Source organism: Bos indicus, chromosome 24, assembly GCF_029378745.1.
Source record: "Bos indicus isolate NIAB-ARS_2022 breed Sahiwal x Tharparkar chromosome 24, NIAB-ARS_B.indTharparkar_mat_pri_1.0, whole genome shotgun sequence".
In the NCBI taxonomy this organism is placed as follows: Eukaryota; Metazoa; Chordata; class Mammalia; order Artiodactyla; family Bovidae; genus Bos; species Bos indicus.
Window position 1 is genome coordinate 62397655 of NC_091783.1, and position 22057 is coordinate 62419711.

The 22057-nt window shown below is 41.6% G+C and overlaps 1 protein-coding gene across 1 annotated transcript; it reads left to right on the forward strand.

Annotated features, from left to right (window-relative positions):
• The first annotated feature begins 3158 nt into the window (after positions 1 to 3158).
• SERPINB7 (serpin family B member 7) lies at positions 3159 to 22057 on the forward strand. The gene is made up of 7 exons (XM_019986472.2): positions 3159 to 3326; positions 8368 to 8418; positions 8995 to 9114; positions 13828 to 13945; positions 17127 to 17269; positions 20072 to 20218; positions 21357 to 22057. The coding sequence occupies exons 1-7, from the start codon at positions 3159 to 3161 to the stop codon at positions 21753 to 21755; spliced, it is 1146 nt and encodes a 381-aa protein (XP_019842031.2). The 3' UTR covers positions 21756 to 22057.

Consider the following 22057-nt stretch of genomic DNA (forward strand, 5'->3'; position numbering starts at 1 on the left):
TTAAGGCATTATATGTTGGCGTATACACATTCTTGACATTAGAATTGAATTCTGGTTTAATTGTGTATCTCAACTTATTTGATTAGGAATTTATCAAAATTTTAAAGTATGTTTTTGAAAAAAATGGAAAGATTTGAATGTATTACATTTGACTTACATGATAAGAGTAAAAATTAAGTCTGTTCAACTGTAGTTTCAATTTTTTCCTCTATGTGTACTTTAGTTCAGTAAAAACAGGAGGCTTTTTTCCCCTCAGTAATGTACCATGAAACATGGTTACTTTTTCTTGTGCAGACAGAATTATCCTAAGAAGAAATAATATTTTGATCAAACAATAAGGCACACAATTTATCAATTTGGTATAATAAGCTTAGATTCATGAAATATTTTCAATATAATTTCATGTTTTACTGAAAGTGTTTGTCCCTGGTTTTTCTCATGCTTTAAAATTTATTTTTCTTACTTTTTAATTAGACTTTGAAAAAGCTTTACTGAGAACATATCTATTCTTTTTGGTCTGACACAAAAAGTATGTTAACAAAGAAAGCAAGGAATAAAAAAATTTTCAAGTTGAAATGTACCATAAGTAAGTAAATAGGCTTCAGTCTTCCCTGGACTTTGACATCCTTAAGTTTGCTCTTTAGGATTTAAAGACCTTCATAAGTATTTGATTCATGTTAACTTGAAAATTATAAATTAATTCCATATCTATATATTAGTTTTGTAAGTATTTTTGCAGTTTTAGTGAAATAAAAGATTAATTTAAAGTTAAGTTTCTGTATGATTTAAAAAGAATTTTCCTTCGTTGCTGCACCTGGATAGTGGCATAGTGGGGAGCACCATGCTGATACCTTCTTCTGTAGCTTGATGTAATTAATTTTCCTCTTCAGTTTAGTTATTTAACTGGGACCCAAATCACTGGGCATTTGTTGATGACTTGTTTACATTTAATTATATTTTTTTGTGTTTAATTTTTTAAAAAAGTTACTGGAAAAAGAAATTATAGGAGAAAGAAAATCAGTTTTGGTAGCATGTTAATTTTCCAATATTAATTATATGTCATCTGATGGAAATTTAGGGTGAAAAACAAGTAATTCAGCCATATATATTGGTACTTATTTGCCAGTGGGATTCAGTCTTTGTATCAGATGAGGGGAATGAAACTTACTTTCATTTCTGGAAACTACAAAGCACTTGCATAGAGAAAAAGAAAGAAACAAAAGCAATGATGTGCAGTGGAACATACTTCTTGGCATTTATTTGCATAGAGTATGAACATGTCTGTACGAGTACATTTAACTGTATATTACCTAGAGCAGTTTATCATTTTAAAAGCTATTGCTTGAGAATGACTAGATCTAAGAAGCTCTTGGCTGATGTTTCTCTGTAACGATTATTTATCTAGTATGGTTTCTCTGCCACAGAATTTACCTAAGCCCTAAAAATATGTACTTAATTGTTTGAATGAACACATTCTTGTGTAGTTTCTCTTCTCTTCAATATGACAACAGTTTTGTGAAGTCAAGAGGATGACTAAAAAATTAGAAAATAAAATTTTGTGGTTAGTGCTTTTTTAGAAACTGATTTAAAGAATAATTTTTAAAAACATGAAACGTCCCTTTCCCACCTAGGGGTAAAATAGTAAAAGTTGCATTTATAAAACAACAAGAGCAGTTGGGACCTGATTGAGGAAAAATATACTGAAGAGTGTGTTTTTGTATTTTGGATTATGAAATTACCAAATAGCTTTCAGACCCCCACTGGACCACTCAGGTAGGTCCCTGAAGAGGATTTGTATCAATATGTTAATGTGCCCACAATGCTTTATTAAATGTAGTTTCCTCTGTAAATATTTGGAAAGAATTATTATGGTTTTGCTTTTGAAGTTACTTTCCTAAGAGTGATTACTTTCATTTAAATACTATGATTTTTTGGCAATCAACATGAAGTCTTGAAAATTATTTGAAGAGAGAGAATGTAACACACAATTTTTCTTCCTGAAATATAGTCCCTTGAATAGACTGTCTAATGTAAAATTTGTTTTACTGTAATAACACTTCTGGGGCTTCCATGGTGGCTCAGCGGCAAAGAATACACCTGCCAAGGCAGGAGACGTGGGTTCCCACCCTGGGTTGGGAATGTCTCCCCAAGAAGGAAATGGCAGACCACTCCAGTGTTCTTGCCTGGGAAATCCCATGGATAGAGGAGCCTGGCAGGCTACTGTCCAGGGGGTCGCAGAGTAACTAAGCAACGACAGCAACGACAGCATTCCTGCTATATTTCAGCTTAGAAATCTGGGAGATTTGAGAAATAGTAGGCCCTAGAAATGTGTTTGCTTGGGACTCAAAACAGAATTATCAAAGATCCCTGAAGCTGGAAGTTCCACTTCCAGGAACAGTGAGACTATGCCTGGTTGTGAATATGAGAGCACAGGCAGAAATATAGAAACGTCGTGCTAAAAAAGATCAATGTTGTTTTAAAAAGGTATCATAATATTGTTGCCAGAAGAGAGTCTTAGAGCTTTGATAGCAAGAATACTGGGCCAAAAGAACTTTTTCTTTTTATTGTGAGTTATTTGATAGTTACATCCAAGGTTGAAGAAATGAAGCCTTGAACTTAAAAAAACGAATGAATATAAAAATCATATGTAGACCACCATGTGTAAAACAGACAGCTAGTGGGAAGCTCCTGTACAGCACGGGAGCTCAGCTTGGTGTTCGGTGATAACCTGGAGGGGTGGAACAGGGTCGGTGGGAAGGAGACTCAGGAGGGAGGGGATATATGTATACCGACAGCTGATTCAGGGCTTCCCGGGTAGTGCTGGTGGTAAAGAACTCTCCTGCCAATGAAGGAGACATAAGAGATGCAGGTTTGATCCCTGGGTCAGGAAGATCCCCTGGAGGAGGGCATGGCAACCCACTCCAGTATTCTTGCCTGGAGAATCCCATGGACAGAGCCTGGCGGGCTACAGTCCATGGGGTTGCAAAGAGTCAGACATGACTGAAATGACTTAGCATGCACATTATTGTACAGCAGAAACTAACACATCATTGTAAGGTAATTATACTCTAATTAAAAAAAGAAACCCCGTAATATCCACAGAAAATGTACTCGGAGCTCTCTCTTTTCTCCTTCTCTAGGCTGAACTCCGTTTCACCATGGCCTCCCTCGCTGCAGCAGACGCGGACTTTTGCTTCAACCTGTTCAGAGAGATGGACAGCAGTCAAGGGGGTGAAAACGTGTTCTTTTCCTCTCTGAGCCTCTTCACTGCCCTGGCCCTGGTTCGTTTGGGTGCGAGGGGTGACTGTGCTTCTCAGATTGATAAGGTCAGTCTTGATTGCATCACCAACCACGACTTTTGTAATTGATCATCAGGGCAAACAGTTTTTCCCAAGAGAATATTGCACTGCAATGGTCTCATGTAAAGGAAGACCTCTCAGTGGACCCCGTCCAGGGGAGGAAAGAATGCAGCTTGCAACCCCTGCTCTTTAAGCTGGAACCTTTCCAGAACTGCAGCTTTGATACTGTGCCTTAGTGTGGGTTTCAAAGTGTGTTTCCCATGCCAGCTTCACCTGGAGATCTCAGGAGGAATGTGGAATCTTCGGATTCGGACCTACTGAACCAGAAACTAGGGGATGGGGCCTCGCTTGAGCTCTGATGGACGTTCCAGGCGCACATGAAAGGAGAGAGCCTCAGCCTGAGTGATGGCAGCTCAGTGGCAAAGACCCTGCTGCCAATGCAGGAGATGCAAGAGACCCGGTTCAATCCCTGGGTCGGGAAGATCCTCTGGAGAAGGGAATGGCAACCCACTCCAGTGTTCTTGCCTGGAAAATCCCATGGAAAGAGGATCCTGGTAGGCTACAGTCCATGGGGTCACAAGGAGTCAGACAGGGCTGAGCATGCACGCACACCTGAGTAATATGGATGAGAAGGAAGAGCTAGAAAGAAACGCCAGTGAAGTCCTAGCTTAGGCACGGTGACCTGCCCCAAATGACATAATAGTGCAGCCTGGATGATCACAGCCCACCAGGATGCTTGTCACATTGTCGCCAGCATCACCTTCCCCACCACATTTAGAAACAGCTTATTAACTCACTCCTGCCCACTACCCTGAGCGAGACTGCCGGGAGGCAAAAAGCTCATGGTTTCTCTCCCTTCTCTCAGGAATTTGCCATTGAAATTCAGTGGCTCAGCAGCAGGTGAGATACCAGGGCCCAGGTGCATGTTGAAACTTCGATGCCCAACCTTCTGCCCACCGGCCCCTCCCATTATTTTAGTTCATAAACCAGTGCAAGAGGGACAGGATCCCTGCTGTGACCTCTCACACTTAAGTGCAAGAGAGACAGGATCCCTGCTGTGACCTCTCACACTTAAGTACGTGTTGAGGGCTATTTGTGCAGTCAGGCAAGCTGGAAAGACTTGTTTCGCTCTCTGGACTGCTCCACCAGTAACTGATGCTAGGGAATAACAACAGACTCTAAGAATGCTGCTGTCCCAGAGCTGGAGTGGTTCCTAACTGGTGCGCTGAGCACCTCATGCTAACGCAATGATAACAACAGCCAGCTGGGAACTCCATCAGGGTCAGGCTCCGGGATAAGCTCTTCGCGTATCTTATTTGATGCTCACAGTAACCCTGGAGTTGGCATCATTTCCCCGGTTTTATGCAGGGGTTGTCACATCATCTCTGTGCTAGTAAACTCAGGAAGGTCTTATTCTAAAGCAGAGTTTCTCAACCTCGGCTCTACTGACCTTCTGGGTCAGAGAATTCTTTGTTGTGAGGGGCTGTTCTGTGCTTTGCAGGAGGTTTTGCAGCACCCCCGGCCCTTTCCTTTTGGATGTCATCCGCACACCTCTCCCCCATCGTGAAAATAAAATGTGTCCCTGCTGCTGCTGCTGCTGCTAAGTCACTTCAGTCGTGTCCGACTCTGTGCGACCCCATAGACGGCAGCCCACCAGGCTCCCCCGTCCCTGGGATTCTCCAGGCAAGAACACTGGAGGGGGTTGCCATTTCCTTCTCCAATGCAGGAAAGTGAAAAGTGAAAGGGAAGTCGCTCAGTCCCTCTTAGCGACCCCATGGACTGCAGCCCACCAGGCTCCTCCGCCCATGGGATTTTCCAGGCAAGAGTACTGGAGTGGGTGCCATAAAAAGTGTCCCTAGGCACCACCAAATATCCCCAAGAGGAGGAGCCCTAAAGTCAGCAAACTGAAATGTAGCTCAAAGTACATTACCATAAAGCTTCACTTATCTTGAAGTCAATATTTTAATAAATACAGGTATTGGCTTTGGAAAAATCAATCTAACAACTAATAAAAAAGATTTCCATTCATTATTTAAAAAACATAATGTTTCAGAAGCAAGTGAGTCTGTTTCTGGTACATCCACATATTCTCAAATAGCCGATCTATCCAATGGTGACCTTGGGGAATTTTTTTTAAAGACAGCTACAGGAAATTTAAAAAGTTAGTCTGACAGAAATTTTGGTCAAAAAGAAGAGAAGATTCCTTTCTCTTTGCTAAGCTTCAGTTAATTAAGTTAATTACTAGGTTGTTTTTATGAGGTAGTGAGTCAAAGGTTTAGAACTCAGAGGAGCAGACACCATTCAAAACGTTTTTCCACAAAGCCATATATATTTTACTAAAGATAGCATTACATAACAATCAATATGACTTTCAGAATTTTCTCAGCCTTCTCTTGGTTAAATCTTTCTCAAAGATGATAGAAATGGACCCTCCAACTTCCAGGGCTTATTTTAGAAAGGAAATATGCAACGGGGCCGCCCAAGTTCAAGTTCAGTGAACAAAAGCTGGCTAGAGCTTCTTTCCATCTCGTACTGAGGTGACTGACTATACAGACTTTCTTTGCAACTTTTCCTTTTACAGTTCTGGGGGTGCTGAGAGGTAAGCTTTTACCACGAGTGTCACAAATCAGTCAGAACTGGAAAAACAACTCTTGGTGACCCCATGCGCTGCAGCCCACCAGTACCTCTGTACCTGGGGATTCTCCAGGCAAGAACACTGGAGTGGTCGCCTTTCCCTTCTCCAGGGGATCTTCTCAACCCAGAGATCGAACCCAGGTCTCCTGCACTGCAGGCAGATTCGTTACCATCTGAGCCACCAGGGAAGCCCTATAATAACATAATCCAAGTAATAAAACTCATTCTTTTGTTTCCTCCTCTGGTAATTACAAAATAAACTCCATGGGAAGGAGGGTCCTTGTTGAACCTTCCTTTCTTAGTGACAAATTAGCAATTTCTTTTGAGATTTTTTTGTTTGACGTGGACCTTTTGTGAAGTCTTTACTGAGTGTGTTACAATATTGCTTCTATTTTATGTGTTTTGGCCACACACGAGGCATGTGGGGTTGTAGTTTCCTGACCAGGGGTGGAATCTGCAGCTCCCACATTGGAAGGGGGTGCCTTAACCACTGGACATTCAGGGAAGTCTCTTAAATTGGTAATTTCAGTGTTCTGTCAATGAATCACAGTCACAGTGAAACTGACCACAAAACTATGAGGCAGAATTACGAACCCTGGAATATTCTAGTCAACTGGATCAGCTGGGAAGAGGTAACCACAATATCCTTGAAGGCCCTGAAGGATGAGAAAGGGTGTTGATGCTCTTCCTGCCCCACAACTGCCTAGAACTAGGGGAAAAATGACACCCAGGCTTCCAGGCATAGTCCTTGATGTCTACAAAGACCCCAGTTGTGAATAGAACTAATGTGTATATCAAATTTGCCTTGTAGACTTTGCCTTCTCTCTCATTCCATCTCATAGTATCATCCTAGATTGAGGATGTAGAAATTGAGGTTAGGTTCCAATTCTTTGTGGCATTTTAAGACTAACAATGATAGTAGTAGCCTTTATAAGTTTTCATATCCCTTTCTGAACAGTTCCATTCTCCCCAAGCCAATATGATGGTGCTATAATTAGGGGTCTGAGGCTTTGAAGTAGAAATCCCTCACAGAGGCCCTGATAGCAACATTGGTTTAGTTAAATTCCCATACGTGTCTCTTTACCCTGCATCAGAACAGACCTTCCAACCTTCTCCCTACTCCAACTCCTCACACACAAACAAAGCCCGAAAGGTCCCTCTAGGCAAAGCTACATCTTTCTACAGAAAATTCAACCAATGAGATTCTGAGAGTCACAAACTGAGACAATAGAACAAATCCACCATTGCCTGGCAGTTATTTAGATCTTTCAGACGATTGGTCGGGGGAATATAAGATAAATGCTGCTCCGCGCACTGCCCACCCGTGCCGAGGAGGCAGGATGCACTCAGTCTGTCCCAGACAGCTGCACGAGTGATTGTCACACGCATGGCACATTTTATTACTTCCTATTAATGGAGTTGTTTTGCATTTCAGATCCCAGAGACAGAGGGCCTGGAAAAAGGCAGATAAAGTGTAGTAAGAAATCAAGATGGGCATAGGAACAATTATTAGAATAATGGGGTTATTGAGAGCCATGCTGAAAAAGGAAACCCCAAACTGCTTAATTTCAAGTAATTTTTTTTGTTTGTTTAGTCACTCAGTCATGTCCAACTCTTTGTCACTCCATGTATTGTAGCCTGCCAGGCTCTTCTGTCCATGGGATTTCCCAAGCAAGAATATTGGAGTGGGTTGCCATTTCCTTCTCCAAGGGATTTTCCAACTCAGGGATCAAACCCATGGCAGGAAGATTCTTTACCACTGAGCCACCAGGGAAGCCTCTCAAATAATTGCAGGATCAAAAATTATATCTAGCAAATCCCAATTTTGCTTCCTATTTAATATTTGCTAGATACTCAATAACTAGTTTTCCTTTTTATGTTTTTATAATGTCTTAAAAATTATTTATTAATTGGTGGCACCAGGCTTTAGTTGTGGCACTCGGGATCTAGTTCCTTGACCAGGAATCAAGCCTGGACCCCTGGCACTGGAGGTAGAGAGTCTTAGCCACTGGACCACCAGGGAAGCCTCTTGCTTTTGTGTCTTGGTGTATATGTAGTTAACCCCAATCTTGCCTCCTGTTTCATTAAACAAAGTTTTCTTTTTTTTATGAGACTATTTTTGATTCTGGTTCAGGTTTAATCAGTGAGTGATTATTAAATTGATCCCCAAGAATGAGCAAACCAAAATTATTAGACATATTTCACTTTGTAGCCATTGATTTATGAATTCTCCCAGTTTGTGATACTTTCCCCAATGAATAGTCTTGTTCTAAACACATCAATAGGACAGTTGCACAGTTCATTGCCGCCCTATGTGCTAACAAACAAACTCACAAACACAGCCACCAGCAGTGACATCTCCACTTTATTTTTTATTAGTTCTCTTCCTGTTTGCCACTACTTGCTGACTGCTTTCCTTGTTGCCTGTTTACAGGTGCTTCACTTTAATACCTTCTCAAGACATGGAAACTCTTCTGATACTCAGGTAAAGACAATATGTTCTTCTAGAGAAAGAGACTGTAAGACTCAATTTAGAAAAATCCCCATCTCACTAATATATTTCTATTTTCTCTCCCCTTTAAAGCAAAGGATCATGTCTGTTTCAGATTTCTGTATTGTGGGTATTCCAGATACAATTTTTGATAATTTATTTGTAAATTATCAAGTAAGCCAATATTTTACTTACATGTTAGCTAAAATTTGGCAAGATAGCATGGAACTAAATGTTTGCGTTTTATGCTTTGATATTCACAGTCAACTTACATTGGTAAAATGAATTATTTAGTACATGCATTAGACAAATTCATTATCTTCTGTTAATAGTTTTATTTTAAGGTTATTTATTTATTTCACTAACTCCTTTAATTAACTTTGATCACAGACACTATTTTGAGAAAAAGGGTGAAAATTTTACATGTATGTGACACTGTTTCCTGCTTTAATAAGCATCATTGCTTTTAAATTCTTTTATGATAATATTATACGTGTTTTATTTCATGTGTAAAAAGAGTAGACATATCTTTGCAGCCCAAGAATAATTTTTTATAAATCTTTTTAACAGCAGCCAGGACTCCAATCTCAACTGAAAAGAGTTCTGTCTGATATAAACACATCCCACAAGGATTATGACCTCAGCATTGCCAATGGACTTTTTGCAGAAAAAGTATTTGATATTCGGAAGGTAAGTGCAGGCTCCTATGTTAGATGGTTATTTCTGTTATGAACCTGAGTCTTGCCCAATTTATCATATGAATAAAGGCTTGCGCCTTTCCATGGGGCCATACCAAGGTGATATATTGTTTTCCTGTCACTATTAATTAGGTTCCCAGATGCCTTCTCAATATTATCACTTTATTTCCAAAGTACAGCTTTTCTTCACCTGAGTGAACACATATTCAGGGTCACTAGATTGACATGCTCCAAGACAGAGAAAGCTTGTCCACTGGCAGTGATGTGGAGTTAGAATTGGGGTGGGAGGAGCAGACAGTGCATTTAGGGTTGTCTATGGGCAGCAGAGAAAAAGCCTATTCACTTTTCCTTTGAGTTTTCTGTCTTCTAGGACAGTTCTTCATCCCCAGTGCCTTCACCTCCCTTTTTTTTTTTCTCAGCTATGCCCTTCCATCTCTCCTGCCAGCAGTTACTTATCTTTTCAATAAGATCACTTATAAAAGGGGGCTTCCCCAATGGCTCAGCTTGGAAGGAATCCACTTGCAATGCAGGAGACACAGGAGACATGAGTTCAATCTCTGGGTCAGGAAGATCCCCGGAGTAGGGAATGGCTACCCACTGCAATTTTCTTACCTAATCCTATGGACAGTGGAGTCTGGTGGGTACAGACATGGTGTTGCAAAGAGTTGGGCATGACTGAGCACGTGGCACACACTTATAAAAGAGTTCTTGGTAAGAGACATAGTAAGGCTGGCCAGTGGTAGAATTGCAGCTAAGACTCAACACAGGAGGTGAATAACTTGAGGCCAGTAGACTGATTTCCCTCATCATGGAATTCTCCTCATTCAAAGACCAGCAAGTCCTAGAATGCACTCTTGCATGCTGGTATGCCTGACCCATCATTGCTATGACAACCAGAAGCTGGTAGTATTGTTTAAGCAGACACAGTGGCCGCGATTCTCTGGGGGAAGTCTGTTCTCCCTTTTAATTCTCCACGTCTCACACAACTATAAAACTCCACTCCGTGACGTCTCTGGGCTGGTCTCCGCTGGCATCTTTTCCAGCTCTCTGTGTTCCGCCCAGTCATTAATGCTTTGTCTGTCTGTCACCCACTCAGATTCTTTGCCCTTTCCAGCACCACTCCCGAATTGTTTGGCAACATGTCAATTATGAAGCATTAGGTCACTTTGCTTTTAATCCTCCCAAAGGTATCCTACACAAGTTTTACAGGGGCCACCATCAGTTCAGCCACGGTTTGAGTCTCAATTCCACAGATGCTGTTATCTTCCTGAGGGACCCTCAGCCGTAGCCTGGATGTTGATGACTCTATCATGGTGCTATTTATAGCATCTTGTTTTTTGTGTTCCTTTTTCTGACTCTCCTTGCAATGCACCCAGAAGCACAGTAAAGGTGAGGTCTAATCAAGATCTTCGAAAACAAGACAGCTGTTTTTTTTTTTTCTCTCCCAAACATTTATAAGTATAATAAGTTATTCTAAAAACTACTTTTGATTTAAATGTACCTATCATCAAATTTCAATCAGATAGATCAGTACAAAGATAGATAATCTCCAAGCTGCTTACATTTCTTCTTATAACACTTTTAACTCACATTTGAGTATGGGTTCAAATAAGAGGATACATATTCCACTAGAATTGATAAAGATAATAATATGTAAATAGTCTCTGTGTATGGTATTATATGAAAGTATGGTATTATAGGAGACTCAACCACTATCTCTGACCCCATGTTCCCTCTCCTCCCCCAATCCTTGCTAAATGTGCCTTGGTTAGGACCGCTGTACATGTTATTCCATACCTGATTCTGCCACTGTTTTGAATAAACTCAGTGTCCCTATGGAAGATTCTGCTTCCACAGTTTCCTGACCTTCTCTCTACACCACTATAGATACCTGAGCCACACCCTGCAACTCATCAACGACCTGAAGTCTACAGCTCCGGTTTTCCAGTGTGGTCACAGCACCGCGTGCGTCTCATTCTTTCATCACTGCTCCACCTGTTCTTCAGCTGCACTGAGCTATTCATTCTCTTGATCTCTCGACTTTCTCTCAGCGTATCAGCTCTCTCCTTGCCTAGCTTTATTCCTACACTGAACTGCTCTCAGCCATTCCTTCCCCATTCTCTTCCCCCAACAAAGCCCTGAGTTGGGAGCAGTGCCGTGACTTCACTCACAGTTGTGCCTGGGCTACAGGGGAATGCTTGCGGGAAGCCTGGAGGTGTGCAGTTACCACCACGGCGTGGCGGTCTCCCTGCCGTCCCGGTCAGACGTTCTTCGTGGGTCCAACAGCCAGCTTTGGTGTTTCATTCCTGACGGCAGTTTCTGAAAACTCTCCTACTTCTCTCAGATTCCCAACAGCCCCTTACTACCACCATCACTTTCAACTGAAGGTCTTGTCTTCTTGACAAAGAAAATAGAGGCGGGATTCATATCCCAACCCATTTGCTGATCTTTCCCCCTCTTTCCATCAATTTCAGAGGGAACAGTTTTCCTAAACGGTCAATTCCTCCACTGCTTTCTTGCCTCCTACTTCTTCCTTGGTGTTATCTTTCCAACAATATTCTTTATTGGGCTTTTACTAACCTACTTTCTTCTTTCTCATAGCATATAAATGTATGTACAAGGTACCTTTTTTCTAAAGTTTTTTTTTTTTTTTTAAAGCTGCTTAATGATTCTCCTTCCCATCTTATTGTTTCTCAGACTGAAAATGTAAGCTTGAAAAATCCAGCTTAATGAAAGAGTAATATGTATTCTCGGAGTCCATTTACCCCCCTTTTACTCCTCAATCCACTGCAATCCGGCTTCTATGTTAAATGCTCCCCTGAAATCCTTTTTTATGAAGTTGACTGCTGCCTTCCATGTAGACACCTAAGCTATGAACAGTTTGCAGTTTTTATCTTATCTGCCTCTTCATAGTATTCAACATGAATGATGTTCCCTGAAACCTTCCCCTCTCATTGTTTTTATGGTATTGATTTCTCCTGGTTTTCTATTCAGTCTCTTTGTTTCATCTCAGTCTCTTTTGTTTATATTCGTTCCTCCAGGCATCCCTAAAACACTAGTGTTCTTTAAACTTTCTGTCCTCAGCCATCTTCCATTTTCAGTTAACTTTCTTACCCAAGGAGAGATCACGTGTTCAAAACGTGTGTAGTTCTTTAGCCTTGTTCTCCCTGCCTCTGTATGCTCTGTGGCTGTACCTGCCCCCTGCCAGTCCTCAGGCGGGCACCTCCAGACTCTCATGTACCACCCTTCCTGTCCTCTGACTTCTCTTTCTTCTGTGTTCTCTCTCAGTGAATTTTCCACCAAGTATTTGGGTCAAATTTGTCTTCTCCTTTTCCCTAAGCTTCACAGTCCATTAGTGAAGAAGACTTATTAGGTCTTCCTTCTACTCTTCAAAAGAAAAGCTATATTGAAATAATCTGAAACTTACAGAAAAGTTGCAAGTATTATAGAGAAGAAAAAATTTTTTTCCTGAACCACTGGAAATCCCTAATCATATTTGAAGTCTTTGGTGTAATCCTACAAACAGTGAGATTCTCCTACATAACCACAGTGCAACCATCATAACCAGGAAATTCACACTGTTAGATCATTACCAGCTAATCTTTAGATCCTTTTACATCTAATCAATCATCATTACATCATCCCATAGCAAAATAACTTACTTCAGAATCGTGCATTGTGTTTTGTTGGTATGTATCTTTAGTATCTTTCAATTTGGAACAGTTCCCTAGCCTTTTTTTTTGACTTTAAGGATCTTGACACTTTCAATGATTATTCATAATGTCCAGTTTTAGACTAGTTATATTTTAGAATGTCCTTCAGTGTGATTTGTTTGATGTTTCTTCGTAATTAGAGTCATATTTTTTTCCAGCTGTATTGAGACATAATTAACATATAACACTGTGTAAATCTAAGGTGTACAAAATGTCAATTTGATACTCTTATATGTCATAAAAGTCTTCCCTGGTGCTCAGACGGTAAAGAAACTGCCTGCAATGTGGAAGACCGGGATTTGATCCCTGGGTCAGGAAGATCCTCTGGAGAAAGGAATGGCAACCCACTCCAGTATTCTTGCCTGGAGAATCCCATGGATAGAGGAGCCTGAAGGGCTACAGTCCATGGGGTTGCAAAGAGTTGGACATGACTGAGCAGCTACACACATATGTTGCAAAATGGTGATCACCCTTTCTTTAGATCACTCCTCCATCTGATTTGATAGAAAACATCACGGGTATTGCTTTATTTTCATCATATTATCCTTATTGGCCCCCGGCAGGATTTTGATTAATCCTGTTGCTGACAGTGTTATCTTTGATCACTTGATTAAGGTGGTATCTGCTAGGTTTCTTGAACAGTTTTTCAGTAGGAAGAGAATGACACAAACAAGGGGCAAGAGGTAGGAGGCCCCTGAAGTATTCATGGTGGAAAGAGTGGTGAAGTTAAGGGGTGGCATCAGCCACAAGCCCTGCTGATCTCCCCCAGTGCATTTCAGTGTGCTTGCTCCGCAATTTGACTTCAAGTTCCCCAGTCCTCCCTCCCAGCCTATTTCTTCACCTTTGATGCAGGACGTAGTCCTTGAGTAAGGTAGTGGAAATGAGGGGACAATTTCAAATATATATCTCTTATGGTGCTTAGTTGGTGGTGATTTGTAAGTACAAAAACTGTGTTTATTACTTATAGAGCTGTATATCATTTATATTTACAGGACTATATTGAGTGTGCTAAGAAATTATATAATGCCAAAGTGGAAAGAGTTGACTTTACAAATGATGTGGAAGATACCAGATATAAAATTAACAAATGGATTGAAGATGAGACCCTTGGTGAGTGCAATGCCCTGTTTATCTGCAAGATTGTCAGTTATATGTGAATATCGAGAACTCCCAATTTTAAAGTTGGGAGTCTTTTGTACATATGAGAAACTGCTCCTGCTTACCAGAAGTAATGATTGCTGTTATTTAAAATTGCTCTAGTTGTTGTCCAGGGAATTCCTAGTTGGCACAATGGTAAAGAATTCACCTGCCAATGCAGGAGACACAGGCTAGATCCCTGGGCTGGGAAGATCCCCTGGAGGAGGAGATGGCAACTCACTCCAGCATTCTTGCCAGGAAAATCCCATGAACAGCGGAGCCTGGTGGGCTACAGTCCATGGGTCACAAAGAGTCGGACACGACTGAGCATACACACACATAGTTTTTATGACGCTCTGTCAAAAAAATAAATTTAATTTTAAATTCTCTTCATTTTCAGAATTGTATATCTGGCAATGGTGGTTCCTTCCACAAAAAAGCATATTTCTTTATTGACAAGTCTCTTTCCAACTGAAAATGAAGTTCCAGCTAATGGTCTGGTTTAGTACAAAACAAATAAAGAAATCTATTTATTGTTTCCTTAGTCAATGATTTCAAAGCTTGTCATTTCTTTACCTAAGAAATGGCCTTGATTTATACTCTGAACAATATATACATATTTGCTGTTTGTTTCTGTTTCAAAAATATGAGACGCGTAACTTGCTCCTTTAAGTGCAAACATTCAAAGGCATATAATTATTCCAGGAAACAAGAATACAGTGGCTCAGTTTTGCTTTTGCTCACTCATCATCATCACTTCACTAGAGTTAATTTGACCATTAGCCACCATGTATTTCAAATATACTCTTCATAAATCAAAAACTATGCAACTACTTTTCTAATGCTGTTCAGTCGCTCAGTTGTGTCCGGCTCTTTGCCACCCTAAAGCACGCCAGGCCTCCCTGTCCTTCACCATCTCCTGGAGTTTGCTCAAATTCATGTCCTTTGGGTTGGTGATGCCATCCCACCATCTCATCCTCTGTCGTCCCCTTTCCTCCTGCCTTCCATTTAGTGTTAAAGTATTTTGGTGTATCAGATTACTAGTACCTTTCTTTATTTGGAGCAGTAATTTATTTCCCTTTTTTCCTTTCTCATGCAAATCTATGTATAATTATTCTCACTGTGATGAGGGCATGGACTCAATACTTATTTGGAGGAACACTTCAAAATGATGCCAATATTCCAATAAACCTACCCTGGTCTTATTAGGTTTTATTCCTCCTCCTCCCTGCTCCCTCCACCCCCTCTTCAATCCTATGCACACTGCCAGAGTCATCCTTTAGAAAGGCAAATCTGATCCATCATGACCATGTCCTTTTTTGTGTTTTAGTGAATCCTGAACAATGCTTTTCCATCGCCTTCAAGATAATAAAAAATTCTTATCAGACTGTCCAGGCTCAATTATCTGGCTCCTGCCACCAGCCTTTCCAATCTTACTCTTCCTATTGAATCAGAATAAGTTAGGATTTCCCCAAATACAGTCAGCTCTTTGAAGCTTTCAAGTTTTGAATAAAGAGTCCCAACTTTATGGAAATTCTCCCTGGCCCTCACCTTGCCCTCAGCTCAAGCAGGTGGCCTGGCCATAGACACTGTGTTCCCACCCCACGCTGAGCACAGGGCTGTGACCCCAGGATGCTGCAACTGCATTAAGGTGGTGCCCCCACTGCACTGGACTTGTTAATATAGGTTCACAGGGTCAACACACAGCGAAGCCAAACAAACTGAACCATCAGTTTGGAGCAGAGAAGGTTCACTGCAGGACCAGCCAGTGGTCTATGTGGTGGACCCAAAAGCCCCGAGCTCCCGGAAGAGTTTCAGCAAAGCATTTTTAAAAGCCAGGGGAGGCGGGGAGTTGCAGAGTGGTGATCAGCTCATGAAGAATTTTCTGGCTGTTGCTGAGGCACCAGGGTGGTGTCGCAGAGGTTCATATTCTCAGGCCTTAGGCTCCAAGAGGCCTGAGGCTATGGGCTCCTGTGTTAGGCACTTAACATCCTCCGGGGAGGTTTTTACATCCGCAAGACAACTCAGGAAATGTGGGCATGCTAAGTCCCTTCAGTTGTGTCTGACTCTTTATGATCCCATGGATGGTAGTCCACCAGGATCCTCTATCCATGGAATTCTCCAGGCAAGAATACTGGAGTGGGTTGCCATTTCCTCCTCCAGGGGATCTTCCCGACCCAGAGACTGAACCTGGCTCTCCTGCATTGCTGGCAGATTCTTCACCATCTGAGCCACCGGGGAAACCCATTATATTCCTGAGTCTCCTGCTTCTCTTATATTGGCAGGCAAATTCTTTACCACTAGTGCCACCAGCAAATGTGTATCAAATACTATTATCCAGGCACTTCAGGAGAAGGCAGTGGCACCCCACTCCAGTACTCTTGCCTGGAAAATCCCATGGATGGAGGAGCCTGGTGGGCTGCAGTCCACGGGGTCGCTAAGAGTCGGACACGACTGAGCGACTTCACTTTCACTTTTCACTTTCATGCATTGGAGAAGGAAATGGCAACTCACTCCAGTGTTCTTGCCTGGAGAATCCCAGGGATGGGGGAGCCTGGTGGGCTGCCATTTATGGGGTCGCACAGAGTCAGACACGACTGAAACGACTTAGCAGCAGCAGTAGCAGCAGGCACTTCAGAGAGGAGCTAAAGAAGAGGTTATGGGGGAAGATCTGCCCAGGGAAGACCCCATAGGATCCTGTTCAGTATCTAGAATAGTGCAAGGCATTTAGCAAAAATTTCATGAACATGGAATGTAGAAATTAGCCCATTCAATGAAATGGCCTTAAACTATACTTGGAATGCTATGGCCTCAAATAAATGAAGGCAGTTTGGTGTCTATGAGTAGGGAAGGTCTCTGAGCATTGTCTTCTTGGGTCAGAATCCTGTTTTATGTGACTTTGTACAAATTACTTTTCTATGCCCTAGATTTCTCAACAGGCAACAGAAATAATAATAGTGCCTTTCCTACAGGGATTTTGTGAGAATTAAACCAAATATTGCACATAAAGCATTGCACATGGAAAGTGCTGGACAAAGTAATTGATCACAGATTATTACTAATATCATGATCATTTTAATTATGTGATAAGAAAAATATTCATCTTGTCTTTAGCTTTTTAAAATTTACATTTTTTTCCTCAATTTTTCAAAAGGCAAAATCAGGGATGTCTTTCATGAAGGTACCATAAGCTCATCTGCTGTGATGGTGCTGGTGAATGCCGTGTACTTCAAAGGCAAGTGGGAGTCAGCCTTCACCAAGAACCAGACCCAAAGTTGCCATTTCAGATCTCCCAAGGTATGGAATTCTGTTTAATTTAGGAAGATTTTTGCCAATAATAGGCCTTTACAGGGCTTCCCTAGTGACTCAGACAGTAAAGAAACCACCTGTATGTAGGAGACCTAGGTTCAATCCCTGGGTTGGGAAGATCCCCTGGAGAAGGGCACAGCAACCCACTCCAGTATTCTTGCCTGGACAATCCCACAGACAGAGGAGCCTGGCGGGCTACAGTCCATGGAGTCACAAAGAGTCAGACATGACTGAGAGACTAATACTTTCACTTTCACACAGTAATCTTCGTATAGTAGAAACATCAAAGACTTTGTAGTCAGTCATGCCACGTTAGGGTTCTTACCTTGCTTCATAGGAATTGCCTTGTCTTAGCACATGAACCTTAAAACCATAGTCTTTCTCACAAGTAAAACCAAGTGATTCCATTAGTTCACCTAGAACATTGCTTTCAATACTTTGGTCACCTGATGCGAAGAGCTGACTCATTGGAAAAGACCCTGATGCTGGGAAAGATTGAGGGCAGGAGAAGAGGATTACAGAGGATGAGATGGTTAGATATCATCACCAACTCAATGGACATAAATCTGAGCAAACTCTGGAGATAAAGAAGGACAGGGAAGCCTGGAGTGTGGCATTTCATGATGTACAAAGAGTCAGACACGACTTTGTGACTGAACAACAACAACAAATTCCTTTCAACCCTCAGTTTTTCATGTTGAAGCATAGAAATTCAGATTTAACGTTTAAACATAGTTTTATTTTTAAGTGGAAAATGCTATTGAAATGTTCTTTCTGCATCTTTCCACATCAGAAGTTTTAGACACAGGAGTGCTGAGAGCTCCTGGAAATCAAAGATGATTGATAAGTGAGGAGATGCGCAGTAAGAGGTTGTCTAGCAGGCCGTGTCTGTGGGGAGAGGAGCGCTTTGGGTGGAAGGAGAAGAAACTTGAGCACAGAGTAGATCAGATTCCAGAAGGACTTGGAGTTTGGTGGCCTTTAGCACCCGCATGGAGGGTGGCCAGCCCTGCTGTGTGTCCCTAACTGCAGGGTCCTAAGGAGAGCCCAACTCGGGAGCAAGTCTATAATGTAGGTGCCTCTATGAGAACACAGAGAGGGGCATAGAAGTATTTTGAAAATCCTAAGTGAAAAAACTGAAACCTATTAACTCCTAATAAACCATAACTCTGTCTGATAGAGATGTTAGCTGTGTAATTGCAAAATGAAGCATATTAGACAGTCCCAGAATTGTAATGGGGCTTCCCAGGTGGGGCTAGTGGTAAAGAATCCACCTGCCAATGCAGGAGATGCAGGAGACTCAGGTTTGATACCTGGGTAGGGAAGATCCCCTGGAGGAGAGCATGGCAATCCACACCAGTATTCTTGCCTGGAAAATTCCATGGACAGAGGAGCCTGGTGGATGGGGTTGCAAAGAGTTGGATGTGACCGAGTGCACACACACAGAATTTTAATCACTGGGGCTGACAGTGTTAATGGTATTTGGAAATGAGCTTTTATTCCCCATTCTTTCCTTCAACTCCTCTGGTAGACTGCATTTGTTAACTCATTTCCATGAATGAAAATGAAGCATGACTCTTTCCTGCAATGTCTGTGGGGTTTTGTTTGTTTGTATTTTGCTCCTAAATAATGGCTTATTTAAATAAATATGAGTATGTGCAAATAAAATATCTGTAAGTATTAACATAAAGTATAATAACATTGTTTAAAATAATCTTCGTGACTATATCCCTTATAATAGAGCTCTAATATATAGCTTATAATATAATACGCTGTAGAATCTATATCACTTGACAGCTTTGGTTCCATCCAAAATTGGTGAAATCACCCTTTTGTTAAGAAGTCTGGTTTCCATCTTTCTCCAGCATAACTCAGCTGTGGGAATCTTCCCTGCCCTAGCTTGGAAATGAGACTTTGCCGCTCAGCCCCCATGGCTCCAGACTCGGTGAGAAGGCACCAGCCTGTCTCACTAGGAATGCGCCTTTTTCCTTTACTGTATCATGGGTGCTCTTTCTGGGGTTTGGATTCTTTGTCAAAAAGGACAACCTTTCTGGAGGAAGAAGAGCCCATAATTGAAGCGTAAAATTTATCTGTCCTCCTCTGTAGGATATTCTTTCGTAAAGGGAGATTTTATAGAAATACTGAAAAACTTGCAGGATCACAATATCTTTTAGGAAAAGACAGTTTATTATATCTCTATTATGTTTCTAAATCTAGAAGTGATATCCTAAAGATAAGAGATACTGTGTTTCCCTCAAGTTAATTTGTCAAATATTTCACAGGAATTAAAAAAAAAAGCTTTACAACACCCTATTATTAAACTGTAATTTTTATAACACTTGCCTGGATAATACTTCAGATAAGAAAAAAATCTATAGCAGTCACTTGAAATTATAATGCTATTTAATAATTATTCATGACATGATATAGACATTTTCAGATAAAACGCTAAATGCAAGGCAATGCTCCAAGTGTTAGCTACAGTAAGGCACACAATCTCGACAACAATCCTATGCAATAGAGGCTGTGTCTACCTCCATTACAGAGATGAGGTGTAGAGACATAGAGCAGTGAAGTAACTTTCCCAGGGTCACACAGTTGGTGAGTTTAAAACTCAGGTAGTTACTCTCAGAGTCTGGTTTCACTCGAGATGTGGGCCGGTAGGACCGCCACTGGCAGCAAGCTGGGGAAAACCCACTGGAAAGAAAAGCCCGCAGCAGTGTTCCACTGCATTTGGTCGATACATGAAATAAGGAGGGCTTTAACTGTTTTTTTTAATGACTTGACTTTCAGTGTCCTGGGAAAGCAGTGGCCATGATGCATCAAGAACGGAAGTTCAATTTGTCTGTCATTAAAGATCCATCCATGCAGGTTCTTGAGCTCAGATATCATGGTGGTATAAGCATGTACATAATGCTGCCGGATAATGACCTGTCCCAGGTAAGTTACCACTGTTGATCTCATTGCTGGGGAATAGGAAGATGTCTAGGACCCTTGATTGTGTTCTCATCCATCAGCTTCAAGATTTCAGGTTGTCAGAATTAGTCACTCACCCATTTGTTCATTTATTAGTCCAAGATTTGTAAATAATGCTCATAAGAAAACTTTTCCCATTATAAATCTGGAATAATCTATGATCAATTCTCAGTGTTAAGGAGTTGGTGAGTTCAATTTGTGAGTCACTTTGGGGCAGCGTGTTGGAAAGATATATGTGGTCCCTCACTCTGTCACTAGGGGCTTCCCAGCTGGCTCAGTGGTAAAGAATCCACCTGTCAAGCAGGAGACATGGGTTCGATCTCTGGGTCCGGAAGGTCCCCTGGAGAAGGAAATGGCTACCCACTCCAGTGTTCTTGCCTGGAGAATTTCATGGACAGAGGAGCCTGGTGGGGTACAGTCCATGGGTTTGCAAAGTCGGACACGACAGGGCACACACACACGCGTGCACTATGTCACTGAGGGTCCAGGCTGTGCATCTTGGGCACATTGTCTTGAGTTGCAGTTGTCACACGTGTGGAGTAGCAGGGTCATTTGTATCCAAATCTTCCAGTGTGGGCGCCGCGCTGGGGGATGCTGATCACACCAGCCCCGAGGCTACAGCTCGGGTCTCCTTGCTGTCGGCTACCTGGGGTCCCATTGGTTTACTTCTACAAGTTGCGCAAATGTTATTTTCCATGTCTTTCATGAGGCAGAAATGGTCAGGAAACACTGATTCAAATGACTGCTGAGTTCCTTTCTCCCTCTGATGATCTCTGATTCCCAAATTCCTTCACTTGCTCACTGTTCCACTTTGTCTATATATGTTAATATGTGGGCAGAGAACAGAAGTGCCCTGAAATATCAATATAAATAAACCACACCTTGTCATAGCAGAGCAAATTAAACATATGATTCATTCAAGAGTACTTGAACCATTTGTTTTAATCATTTCCCATTTCCAGACTCCCCTGGCACCCTTCCACATACTTACAAGCAAATATCCAGGAGAGAATTGTTATGGAAAACCATATACCTCTGAGGCTATTGTTTCATCTGTTTCTTAACCATATGGTTCTAAATTGCCTTTTAACTATTTCTACAGATTGAAAACAAACTGACTTTTCAGAATCTAATGGACTGGACCAATCCAAGAAAAATGAAGGCTCAGTATGTCGAAGTGTTTCTACCTCAGTTCAAGATAGAGAAGAATTATGAAATCAAGCACTATTTAGAAGCCCTAGGGCTGACAGATATCTTTGATGAATCCAGAGCTGATCTCTCTGGTATAGCTGCAGGAGGCCGTCTGTATGTATCAAAGCTGATGCACAAGTCTTACATAGAGGTCACTGAGGAGGGCACAGAGGCCACCGCCGCCACAGGAAGCAACATTGTGGAAAAGCAGCTGCCCGAGCCCAGTGTGTTCCGAGCTGATCATCCATTCCTGTTTATAATCAAGAAGGGTGACAGCATCTTGTTCAGTGGCAAAGTCTCTTGCCCTTGAAACTACAACTGGTTTTTTATTAGAATAGAAACAACACATCAAGGAACCACCACAAGGAAATAAATTTAAGTTTAATTGGAAGCATGTGATGACTCTTTTCAGTTTACTTCCTTCTAACATTGATCAGCAGAAGGTTTGGGTGATTTGATTTGACCTGGTTGATTGTCCTGATCTTGCTCTTAGCATTTCTACCACCATCAGGCCCGCCTCTTTCTAATTTCATCGTCTTTCTATCCACATTGATTTCTGCCAGTCTTCACCATAGCCACTTGCACAAAGATCTGGGTATACTATCTGGGAAC